The sequence below is a fragment of the Puma concolor genome, chromosome B1 (assembly GCF_028749965.1).
Source record: "Puma concolor isolate L17-30 chromosome B1, mPumCon1.1.hap2, whole genome shotgun sequence".
NCBI classification, from domain to species: Eukaryota; Metazoa; Chordata; class Mammalia; order Carnivora; family Felidae; genus Puma; species Puma concolor.
In genome coordinates, this window is record NC_141670.1 from 145,796,553 (window position 1) to 145,810,008 (window position 13,456).

A 13,456-nucleotide genomic window follows, 5' to 3' on the forward strand; every position below is an offset into this window, starting at 1 on the left:
GTATGTGCTTCACAATAGTAATGATATGAAATTGTGAATTCAAGAATATAAATTTACAGGGGCACCTGAGTGGCTCAGTTGGTTAAGCATCTGACTTCCGCCCAGGTCTTCATCTCACGACTAGTGATTTGAGCCCTGCGTCAGGCTCTGTGCTGTCAGTGCAGAGCCTGCTTTGGATCCTCTGTCCTCCTCTCTCTCTGCCCCTCCCCCACTGGTTCTCTTTCTCAGAATAAAATAAACTTTAATAAACAAAACAAGAATCTAGATGTTACAACAAAAATGTAACTTAATCCCTAATCGTAAAATTAATGAAAAACAACATAAACAGAGAATTTTATCTGTCTCAAATAAAAACCGGGGTGCCTGGGTGGCTCAGTCAGTTAAGCATCTGACTTCGGCTCAGGTCATGATCTCATGGTTTGTGAGTTCAAGCCCTGCATCAGGCTCTGTGCTGACAGCTCAGAGCCTGGAGTCTGCTTCAGATTCTGTGTCTCCCTCTCTCTGTTCCTCACCACCACCACCCCCACCCCCTGCTCAAAAATAAATAAACATTAAAAAAATTTTAAAAATCAATAAATAACAACTAAGAATAAAGCTAAAAGCAGGAAAAAAGAGTAGGGAATTAAAGGAAATCTTATATTTAAGGACCAAGCTAATGCAGTTATACACATACACACAAATTCTATCTGAAAATGAAAATAAATGGTAATGATATTAATAGTGATCCATGAAGAGAGGATTTCTATTAAATGGTTTATATGATGGGGTGCCTGACTGGCTCAGTCAGTGGAGCATGTGACTCTTGATCTCGGAATTGTAAGCTCGAGCCCCATGTTGGGTCTAGAGATTACATAAAACCAAAATATTTTTTAAAAAAGGGGCGGGGAGGAGGGGCCTGAGTGGCTCAGTTGGTTAAGTGTCTGACTTCAGCTCAGGTCATGATCTCACAGTTCGTCGGTTTGAGCCCCGCATCAGGCTCTGTGCTGACAGCTCAGAGCCTGAAGCCTGCTTCAGATTCTGTGTCTCCTTCTCTCTCTGCCTCTCCCCTACTCATGCTGTCTCTTAAAAATAAATAAACGTTAAAAAAAATTTAAAAAGGTTTCTATGGAATCATCATATTTATACTGAGGGCCAAGAGAAGAATAGAACAATAACATCAAGTTTAAGATGTATAGTAATATTTTAGTGAAAGAAAGACATTTCAAATTCCTAAGTAGATGGGTATAGATTTAAATAAGACAATTCTTGAAAGAGTAATAGAGATTTAAAAATGTACCTTTCATGAGTTACATAATTTCAGCCCTTATAATACTGTGTTGACATACATAACGCAAAATGTTAAATACAAAGCTAAAAACACTGTGTGTATGGACTAGAAGTCAAGAGCACTTTACTTTTGTCTCTGCTTTGCCACTAACCGGTTGTGAAGCTAAGAACAATCCAAATGGTATTTATTTGCTAGCACTTAGGATGAGAAAGGCACAGACCAGGTACCACTAATACACAGATGAACAGACATTATTAACAAATAACAAATCATTTGGTTTCCATGAGTCTTGGGCTTCTCAGTGTCAATATAGAGACTGAATTAGATTGCTATGCTCTCCTAGCTCTAGACTTTAATTTTAAAAGATTTTTCCAATTGCTGTCTAAAGTATTATAGCTTAGGGGTGCCTGGCTCGCTTAGTCAGTAGAGCATGAGGCTCCTGATCTCAGGATTGTAAGTGTGAGCCCCATGTTGGGTGTGGAGATTACTTACAGTCTTTAAAAAAATAAAAAAAAAAAAGTAAGGGCATCTAGGTGGCTCAGTCAGTTGAGTATCCGAGTCTTGATTTTGACTTGGGTCATCATCTCACAGTTTCAGGGCTTAAGCCCCACGTTGGGCTCTGTGCTGACTGTGCTGAGCCTCCCTGGGATTTTCTCTCTCTCTCTCTCTCTCTGCTCCTCCCCCTCTTGTGCTCTCTTTGTCCCTCTCAAGAAGAGAATGGATAAACTTGAAAAAAAAAAGTATTACAGTCTTGACCAAGTTATAGATAACAACCACTGAAAAATGTTTAAGCAACAGCAATAACAAAAAAACACTGCATCAATACAAAATATTCAAACATATATGCAAATAAATAAATCAGAATTGAAAATAACTCCAGAACAAATCATGCTCTATAGTTAAATGATGATTACAAGGAAAATCCTTTGAAATGCATATTCAGTCAAATGAGGGTGAGGATTCCAAACACAAGGCTTTAAATTTACACAGTTAAGTGTCTAGGGAGGTTTCCCTTACTCTTTCTGGAGGCAGAGTTTGGTGTCAATATAACTTTTGAGAAGAGGATGAAAGAAATCCTAAACTTGTGGAACACATAAATTTGCATACCAAAATCATCTAAGTCAAAATACTGGATAGGCAGGAAACAAAGAAATAATGTGGTCTTGTATACAACTTAAAAAGGTCTAAAAGATTGGCCAATACCCCAATTTTCCAAATCTAACTTACGACTCTAAAAGAGGATCAACAAAGATTTCACTTGCAAAGAAAAGAAAACAAGCTGCATATTCTTAGACTTCTTTTTTGAATTTAACTTACGTCATTACGTATAACTTCCCTGGAATCTGCTAATAAGTCCATCAATCTCGAAACACCTAGAACATATAATCATGTGAAAAATACGGGCAGATCAAAAATACAAATAGTGATTGAAATTATAAACCATTTATTAACACATCATTTCAGTCTCCCTCTTTAGGAACGATCCTCACTTTTAAATCAAAATTATGTAAGGAAGATGAGTCACTTACCCATGGGACTGACTAAAATGATTTGCTGCACCTGAGGCCCTAGCTGTTTTAAAAGAGAAGTAAGAAGCTTCACACCAGGCCAGCGGACGTGGAAATCAAACTCCTGCAATTTAAGAATTTAAAATATTTAACATATGTAATTCACATTTTCAAGAAAAACATTTTTTTCAACTAACAGTGGTACCAAAAACAAACATAGTTTAGCAAACTTTAAAAAAGCAATGTAAGAAATAAAAAGCAATAAAAAGAAAAGTTAATATAAATTGATTAAACTGTTCCTGACTCAGTAAAATAAAAATAGAAATAAGCAGACAATATTTTAATAGATTATATAGTCCTTAAAACAATGCACATTAATCTCTTGCAATGATACAACAAATTTCACAACCTTCAAAAGGTATATATATGTTGCTTCATCAATAATACCCAAAAAGGCAAAAAAAAAAAAAAAAAAAAAACCCAAAACTTATTAAGATGACAAAAATAGCAAGATTCTTTATTTACCTCCAATAAAGATAATAGGAGAGTAACATTTTCCGGCTGCTTAATGAAAATTTCTGTAAACTGGCTTCCCAAATCTTCACTCTGTCTTGTGGAATTTTCTTCTGTAATATTCAAAGATAAAGTACTTCAATATGATGTTATGTTATTTTAAAGTATCCTTTTTGTTGAGGGAGCTAAGCAGAAATGACTTTCTTGGAACAATGTGGCTGGTAGTGATATCACAATTATGCTGGAAAGATTATCTTTAAAATAACTTTCAATGTCATTTAAATGAACGTTACTTTTTAAATGCTTAAATATGATATTCAAAGAAAAGATATCTAAAATTTCACATCTTTTCAAAGATATTTTTAGATTAAACTTTTAATTAGGATAGAGGGAGCTTAGTAGGGTGGTGGAAATATTCTCTCTCAAATTTGATAGTGACTACACTATTATATACATTTGCCAAAACACACAGGACTACACAACCACAAAGAGTAAATTTCACTGTGTATAAATTATACCTAAAAACCCCTCTCTCCCCAAAACATTATTGAACATACAGTCCTTGTTGACTGTTAGGTTACTGTGTTAAATAATTTAATTACAAAATTAAACCAATCACCCGTATATTTAATACACACACACGCACACACACACAGCACACACACACAAGAAAGTTATTTGGCAATAAAATCAGAATGTGACATCCAAATTTACATTTATTCTTTATTTTTTTTTAATATATGAAATTTATTGTCAAATTGGTTTCCATACAACACCCAGTGCTCATCCCAAAAGATGCCCTCTTCAATGCCCATCACCTACCCTTCCCTCCCTCCCACCAACCTCCCATCAACCCTCACTTTGTTCTCAGTTTTTAAGAGTCTCTTCTTATGCTTTGGCTCTTTCCCACTCTAACCTCATTTTTTTTTTCCTTCCCCTCCCCCATGGGTTTCAGTTAAGTTTCTCAGGATGCACATAAGAGTGAAAACATATGGTATCTGTCTTTCTCTGTATGGCTTATTTCACTTAGCATCACACTCTCCAGTTCCATCCACGTTGCTACAAAAGGCCATATTTCATTCTTTCTCATTGCCACGTAGTATTCCATTATGTATATAAACCACAATTTCTTTATCCATTCATCAGTTGATGGACATTTAGGCTTTTTCCACAATTTGGCTATTGTTGAGAGTGCTGCTATAAACATTGGGGTACAAGTGCCCCTATGCATCAGCACTCCTGTATCCCTTGGGTAAATTCCTAGCAGTGCTATTGCTGGGTCATAGGATAGATCTATTTTTACTTTTTTGAGGAACCTCCACACTGTTTTCCAGAGCAGCGGCACCAGTTTGCATTCCCACTAACAGTACAAGAGGGTTCCCGTTTCTCCACATCCTCTCCAGCATCTTTAGTCTCCTGATTTGTTCATTTTGGCCACTCTGACTGGTGTGAGGTGATATCTGAGTGTGGTTTTGATTTGTATTTCCCTGATCAGGAGCGATGTTGAGCATCTTTTCATGTGCATGTTGGCCATCCAGATGTCTTCTTTAGAGAAGTGTCTATTCATGTTTTGTGCCCATTTCGTCCCTGGATTATTTGTTTTTTGGGTGTGGAGTTTGGTAAGCTCTTTACAAATTTTGGATACTAGCCCTTTGTCCGATATGTCATCTGCAAGTATCTTTTCCCATTCCATTGATTGCCTTTTAGTTTTGTTGATTGTTTCCTTTGCTGTGCAGAAGCTTTTTATCTTCATGAGGTCCCAATGGTTCATTTTTGCTTTTAATTCCCTTGCCTTTGGCGATGTGTCAAGTAAGAAATTGCTGCGGCTGAGGTCAGAGAGGTCTTTTCCTGTTTTCTCCTCTAGGGTTTTGATGGTTTCCTGTCTCACATTCAGGTCCTTTATCCATTTTGAGTTTATTTTTGGGAATGGTGTAAGAAAATGGTCTAGTTTCATTCTTCTGCATGCTGCTGTCCAGTTCTCCCAGCACCATTTGTTAAAAAGACTGTCATTTTTCCATTGGATATTCTTTCCTGCTTTGTCAAAGATGAGTTGGCCATACTTTTGTGGGTCTAGTTCTGGGGTTTCTATTCTATTCCATTGGTCTATGTGTCTGTTTTTGTGCCAATACCATGCTGTCTTGATGATTACAGCTTTGTAGTAGAGGCTAAAGTCTGGGATTGTGATGCCTCCTGCTTTGGTCTTCTTCTTCAAAATTACTTTGGCTATTCGGGGCCTTTTGTGGTTCCATATGAATTTTAGGATTACTTATTCTAGCTTTGAGAATGCTGGTGCAATTTTGATTGGGATTGCATTGAATGTGTAGATAGCTTTGGGTAGTATTGACATTTTGACAATATTTATTCTTCCAACCCATGAGCACAGAATGCTTTTCCATTTCTTTATATCTTCTTCAACTTCCTTCATAAGCTTTCTATAGTTTTCAGCATACAGATCTTGTACATCTTTGGTTAGATTTATTCCTAGGTATTTTATGCTTCTTGGTGCAATTGTCAATGGGATCAGTTTATTTGTCTTTCTGTTGCTTCATTATTAATGTATAAGAATGCAACTGATTTCTGTACATTGATTTTGTATGCTGCAACTTTGCTGAATTCATGTATCAGTTCTAGCAGACTTTTGGTGGAGTCTATCGGGTTCTCCATGTATAATATCACATCATCTGCAAAAAGTGAAAGCTTGACTTCATCTTTGCCAATTTTGATGCCTTTGATTCCCTTTTGTTGTCTGATTGCTGATGCTAGAACTTCCAAAACTATGTTAAACAACAGCGGTGAGAGTGGACATCCCTGTCGTGTTCCTGATCTCAGGGGGAAAGCTCTCAGTTTTTCCCCATTGAGGATGAAGTTAGCTGTGGGCTTTTCATAAATGGCTTTTATGATCTTTAAGTATGTTCCTTCTATCCCGACTTTCTCGAGGGTTTTTATTAAGAAAGGTTGCTGAATTTTGTCAAATGCTTTTTCTGCATCGATTGACAGGATCATATGGTTCTTATCTTTTCTTTTAGTAATGTGATGTATCACGTTGATTGATTTGCAAATGTTGAACCAGCCCTGCATCCCAGGAATGAATCCCACTCGGTCACGGTGAATAATTCTTTTTATAAGCTGTTGAATTCGATTTGCTAGTATCTTATTGAGAATTTCTGCATCCATATTCATCAGGGATATTGGCCTGTAGTTCTCTTTTTTTACTGGGTCTCTGTCTGGTTTAGGAATCAAAGTAATACTGGCTTCATAGAATGAGTCTGGAAGTTTTCCTTCCCTTTCTATTTTTTGGAATAGCTTGAGAAGGATAGGTATTATCTCTGCTTTAAACGTCTGGTAGAACTCCCCTGGGAAGCCATCTGGTCCTGGACTCTTATTTGTTGGGAGATTTTTGATGACTGATTCAATTTCTTTGCTGGTTATGGGTCTGTTCAAGCTTTCTATTTCCTCCTGAGTTTTGGAAGTGTGTGGGTGTTTAGGAATTTGTCCATTTCTTCCAGGTTGTCCAGTTTGTTGGCATATAATTTTTCATAGTATTCCCTGATAATTGCTTGTATTTCTAAGGGATTGGTTGTAATAATTCCATTTTCATTCATGATTTTATCTATTTGGGTCATCTCCCTTTTCTTTTTGAGAAGCCTGGCTAGAGGTTTATCAATTTTGTTTATTTTTTCAAAAAACCAACTCTTGATTTCGTTGATCTGCTCTATAGTTTTTTTAGATTCTATATTGTTTATTTCTGCTCTGATCTTTATTATTTCTCTTCTTCTGCTGGGTTTAGGGTGTCTTTGGTGCTCTGCTTCCATTTCTTTTAGGTGTGCTGTTAGATTTTGTATTTGGGATTTTTCTTGTTTCTGGAGATAGGCCTGGATTGCAATGTATTTTCCTCTCAGGACTCCCTTCGCTGCATCCCAAAGCGTTTGGATTGTTGTATTTTCATTTTCATTTGTTTCCATATATTTTTTAATTTCTTCTCTAATTGCCTAGTTGACCCATTCATTTAGTAGGGTGCTCTTTAACCTCCATGCTTTTGGAGGTTTTCCAGACTTTTCCTGTGGTTGATTTCAAGCTCCATCGCATTGTGGTCTGAAAGTATGCATGGTATGATCTCAATTCTTGTATACTTATGAAGGGCTGTTTTGTGACCCAGTATGTGATCTATCTTGGAGAATGTTCCATGTGCACTCGAGAAGAAAGTATATTCTGTTGCTTTGGGATGCAGAGTTCTAAATATATCTGTCAAGTCCATCTGATCCAATGTATCATTCAGGGCCCTTGTTTCTTTATTGATCATGTGTCTAGATGATCTATCCATTGCTGTAAGTGGGGTATTAAAGTCCCCTGCAATTACCACATTCTTGTCAATAAGGTTGCTTATGTTTGTGAGTAATTGTTTTATATATTTGGGGGCTCCCGTATTCGGCGCATAGACATTTATAATTGTTAGTTCTTCTTGATGGATAGATCCTGTAATTATTATATAGTGCCCTTGTTTATCTCTTGTTACAGCCTTTAATTTAAAGTCTAGTTTGTCTGATATAAGTATGGCTACTACAGCTTTCTTTTGACTTCCAGTAGCATGATAAATAGTTCTCCATCCCCTCACTTTCAATCTGATAGTGTCCTCAGGTCTAAAATGAATCTCTTGTAGACAGCAAATCGATGGGTCTTATTTTTTTTATCCATTCTGATACCTTTTGTCTTTTGGTTGGCGCATTTAGTTCATTTACATTCAGTGTTATTATAGAAAGATATGGGTTTAGAGTCATTGTGATGTCTGTATGTTTTATGCTTGTAGTGATGTCTCTGGTACTTTGTCTCACAGGATCCCCCTTAGGATCTCTTGTAGGGCTGGTTTAGTGGTGACGAATTCCTTCAGTTTTTGTTTGTTTGGGAAGACCTTTATCTCTCCTTCTATTCTAAATGACAGATATGCTGGATAGAGTATTCTTGGCTGCATATTTTTTTTGTTCATCACATTGAAGATTTTCTGCCATTCCTTTCTGGCCTGCCAAGTTTCAGTAGGTCTGCCACTAGTCTTATTGGTTTCCCTTTACATGTTAGAGCGTGTTTATCCCTAGCTGCTTTCAGAAGTTTGTCTTTATCCTTGTATTTTGCCAGTTTCGCTATGATATGTTGTGCAGAAGATTGATTCAAGTTACGTCTGAAGGGAGTCCTCTGTGCCTCTTGGATTTCAATGCCTTTTTCCTTCCCCAGATCAGGGAAGTTCTCAGCTATTATTTCTTCAAGTATACCTTCAGCACCTTTCCCTCTCTCTTCCTCCTCTGGAATACCAATTATGCATAGATTATTTCTCTTTAGTGCATCACTTAGTTCTCTAATTTTCCCCTTATACTCCTGGATTTTTTTATCTTTTTCTCAGCTTCTCCTTTTTCCATAATTTTATCTTCTAGTTCACCTATTCTCTACTCTGCCTCTTCAATCCGAGCTGTGGTCATCTCCATTTTATTTTGCAGCTCATTAATAGCATTTTTTAGCTCCTCCTGGCTGTTGCTTAGTCCCTTTATCTCTGTAGCAATAGATTCTCTGCTGTCCTTTATACTGTTTTCAAGCCCAGCGATTAATTTTATGACTATTATTCTAAATTCACTTTCTGTTATATTGTTTAAATCCTTTTTGATCAGTTTGTTAGCTGTCGTTATTTCCTGGAGGTTTTTTTTGAGGCGAATTCTTCCATTTCGTCATTTTGGATAGTCCCTGGAGTGGTGCAGAGCTGCGGGGCACTTCCCCTGTGCTGTCCTGAGTAACTTGCATTGGTGGGCGGGGCCGCAGTCAGACCTGATATCTGCCCCCAGCCCACCTGGGGCCACAGTCAGACTGGTGTTCACCTTCTCTTCCCCTCTCCTAGGGGCAGGATTCACTGTGGGGTGGCGGGGCCTGTCTGGGCTACTTGCACACTGCCAGGCTTGTGATGCTGGGGATCTGGCATATTAGCTGGGGTGGATCAGCAAGATGCACGGGGGCATAAGGGGCAGGCTCAGCTCGCTTATCCTTAGGTGATCTGCTTCGGGAGGGGCCCTGCGGCACCGGGAGGGAGTCATACCCGACACCGGAGGGATGGATCCGCAGAAGCACAGCGTTGGTTGTTTGCGAGGTGCAAGCAAGTTCCCTGGCAGGAACTGGTTCCCTTTGGGATTTTGGCTGGGGGATGGGCAAGGGAGATGGTGCTGGCGAGTGCCTTTATTCCCCGCCAAGCTGAGCTCTGTCGTCAGGGCTCAACAACTCTCCCTCCCGTTGTCCTCCAGCCCTCCCGCTCTCCGAGCAGAGCTGTTAGCTTATAACCTTCCAGATGTTAAGTCCCGCTTGCTGTCCGAACACACTCTGTCCGGCCCCTCCACTTTTGCAAGCCAGACTTGGGGGCTCTGCTTTGCCGGCGGGCTGCCCCTCCGCCCCAGCTCCCTCCCTCCAGTCCGTGTAGCATGCACCGCCTCTCTGCCCTTCCTAGCCTTTTCCATGGGCCTCTCGTCTGCACTTGGCTCCGGAGAATCCGTTCTGCTAGGCTTCTGATGGTTTTCTGGGTTATTTAGGCAGGTGTAGGTGGAGTCTAAGTGATCAGCAGGATGCGGTGATCCCAGTGTCCTACGCCGCCATCTTCCCCTACATTTATTCTTTAAAAGACTCTATAATTGTCCTTAAGACTTAACAGTCTTTAGATTAAACTATGTATTGTTTCAATGTCAAAAAAATGTAAAAGATCTCTAAAAACTGAAGCAGTAATTGCCAAAGCAAATGATCATTTAAAATCTGCCTATGCTATCCAGGCAATTTAGACATGGTAAATATACTCCTCCCTGTTCCCTCAACCATGCCAGACACAACTAATCCTTTTCTACATATTGCTCCAGGCAGTGACTAAAAACCAATGGAACTGACAGTCAAGAGCCCTCAAATAGTTCTTTTCTAATGTGAGATTTTAATGTTAATATACTTTAAAATGGAAAGAAACCAGCAGATGAAAGGAAAAACAAAACCACCCAACAGTGACAGTGATGATCACATCTAATTATTTGTAGGAAAAGGAAGAGAGCAAAAGTAGAAGTGTTTTCAATACTTATGATTAAGTACCTAAATATGCTGGGTTCACCCTTCAAAAACTCTAGGAAATATTTCTCTGATATATCAGCTCTTGTGTCAGTAAAAGAATTAAATGCTTCTGAACCCTCAAACTACATTACTTACAAAATACTTCAGTTTTAAAAGGATTGCTTTGGCTGCGGTGCTGAGAACAAGAGAAATAGGGAGACAGGAAGCAACCAAGGAAAGCAGTAAAGATGGCTTAGACCTTAGTGGTAACAGTTTTTACAAAATTTACCATTTACTGAGATGAAAATCACTGTGGAGAAGTAAGCTAAGAGTACATAGAGACGTTCCATTTTGGATGTGTCAAGTGTGAGACACATGATAAAGATTAGAGTGGTGATATCAAGGCAAGCAGTTGGATAAACATAAGCACAGATGTCAGTGGAGAAGTTTGGGTTGGACATATACATTAGAGTGGTAAACATATATAAATGATACTTAGAGTCACAAAACTGAATGATAAAGAGCATCAAAAAAAAAACTTCCAGCTGGGGTGCCTGGCAGGCTCAGTCAGTAGACCATGCAACTCCTGATCTCGGGGTTGTGAGTTCAAGCACCACATTGAGTGCAGAAATTACTTAAAAACAAAATCTTAAAACACACACACACATACACACACACCAAAAAACCAGCTCACATCATGCTTAATGGTAAAAGATTGAATGGTTTCCACTTAAGATCAGTGAAGAGGCAAAGAGTACCCTTTTTCACCGCTTCTCGTCAACATTATACTGGAGATCTTAGTGCCATAAGGCAGAAAAATAAACATACAAGGCATACAGACTGAAAAGGAAGAAATACAACTGTCTCTATTTACAGATGATAAATTTATGTTAATTTATAAAAATCTATAAAAAATCTATAAAATCTATTAGAACTAATAAGAGAGGTTAGCAAAGTTATGGGATAAAAGGTCAATATACATACTTAACTGCATTTCTATATATAGGCAATGAACAATTAGAAATTGAAATTTAAAAAACAATACCACTTAAAACAGCACCAAAAATTATTAAAGATTTAGGGATAAATTTGATGAGACCTATAAGAACTATGCTGTGAAAACTCCAAAATGATACTGAAAGAAATTAAAGGAAGACCTGTATAAACATATATACTATGTTCTTATATAAGAAGGTGCAAAAGTGGGCGCCTGGGTGGCTCAGTTGGTTAAGTGTCCAACTTCGGCTCAGGTCATGATCTCACAGTTTGTGTGTTCGAGCCCCGTGTCAGGCTCTGTGCTGACAGCTCAGAGCCTGGAGCCTGCTTCGTTTGGATTCTGGGTCTCCCTCTCTCAAAAATAAATAAACATTGAAGAAAAAAAAAAGAAGGTGCAAAAGTGTTGGGGAGCCTGGATGGCTCAGTTGGTTGGGTGTCCGACTTCGGCTCAGGTCACGAACTCACAGCTTGTGAGTTCAAGCCCCATATCAGGCTCTGTGTTGACAGCTCAGAGACTGGAACCTGTTTCAGATTTTGTGTCCCTCTCTCGCTCTGCCCCTCCCCTGCTCATGCTCTCTCTCTCTCTGTCTCAATAATAAAAACATTTAAAAAAAATTTTAGAAGGTGCAAAAATGTTAAGATGTCAGTGTTCCCCAAATCAATCAACAGATTCAACAGAATCCAAATCAAAATCTCAGCCAGTCTGTTTTAGTAGAAATTGACAAACTGATTCTAGACTGATATGGGAATGCAAAAAACCTAAAAAAGCCAAGAGAATTTTGAAAAAGAACAAGGTTGGAGGACTTAACACTTCATAATTTCACGATTATTATAAGGCTATAGTAATCAAGACACTACCATGTAAGGAAAAGGATAAGTGTGCTTACCATGTACCTTACCATGTAAGGAAAAGGATAAGGTCCAGAAATAGCTCAAAATGAATCACAGACCTAAATGTAAAACTAGAAACCATAGACCTGATCATAGGAATTAAAACTACAGACGTTTTAAAAGAGAACATAGGAGGACATCTTAGTGATTTCAGATTTGGCAAAGATTTCACAAATAGGAAACAGCCTAAATTATAAAATAAAAAAAAAAATCAAACTGAACTTAATCAAAACTTAAAACTTTGTTCTTCAAAACACATTGTTAGGAAAATCACAGACTAGAAGAAGATATTAACATCGCAAAGGACTTACACCTAAAATATATAAAAAATTCTTACAACTCAAGATAAGAAAAAAAAAACAGTAAAAATGAACAAAAGATCTGAATAAACACTTCAAAGATGAAAGTTATATGGATGACAAAAAAAATCAATGAAAAGCTTATTATTACGAAAATACAAATAAAAATTACCATGAGATATTATTTCATACCTATTAGAATGGCTCAAATTTTAAAAGACTGACCATATCAAGTACTGGAAAGGATGTGGAGGAACTGGAACTCACTCTCATACACATTCCACTGGGAATGTAAAATGGTACAACTACTTTGAAAAAAAAAAACAGTTTTGGCAGTTTCTTTAAATTTTTTTTTCAACGTTTGTTTATTTATTTATTTATTTATTTTTTTATGTACTTATTTATTTATTTATTTTGGGGGGGGACAGAGCATGAACGGGGGAGGGGCAGAGAGAGAGGGAGACAGAATCGGAAACAGGCTCCAGGCTCTGAGCCATCAGCCCAGAGCCCGACGCGGGGCTCGAACTCCCGGACCGCGAGATCGTGACCAGGTTGAAGTCGGACGCTTAACCGACTGCGCCACTCAGGCGCCCCTTGGCAGTTTCTCATAAAGTTAAACATACACCAATTATATCACTTAGCCATTCTATTCCTAGGCATTTACTCATAAGAAATGAAAACGTATATCCACACAAAGACATATATGTTTACAAAAGCTTTATATGTAGCAGCTAAAATCTAGAAACAATGAAAATGCCCACTAACAGGGAAATGAACAAAAAAAAAGTATATAAAAAATACTGGTTGGGGTGCCTGGGTGGCACAGTCGGTTAAGCGTCTGATGCTTGACCTCAGCTGGGGTCATGATCTCACGGTCTGCGAGTCTGAGCCCCATATCAGACTCTGCACTGATGGCATGGAGCCTGCTTGAG

General features: G+C 38.3%; 1 protein-coding gene across 2 annotated transcripts in view; it reads right to left on the reverse strand.

Annotated features, from left to right (window-relative positions):
• The window catches only part of USO1 (USO1 vesicle transport factor), a 95,703-nt gene that overhangs the window by 44,092 nt on the left and 38,155 nt on the right, over positions 1 to 13,456 (reverse strand). For both annotated transcript variants that reach the window (XM_025921514.2, XM_086704833.1), the window contains exons 5-7: positions 3,301 to 3,401; positions 2,797 to 2,899; positions 2,585 to 2,640 (exon numbers count right to left, since the gene is read on the reverse strand). In XM_025921514.2, the coding sequence (XP_025777299.1) occupies positions 2,585 to 2,640; positions 2,797 to 2,899; positions 3,301 to 3,401 (260 nt within the window). The remainder of the gene's footprint in view (positions 1 to 2,584; positions 2,641 to 2,796; positions 2,900 to 3,300; positions 3,402 to 13,456) is intronic.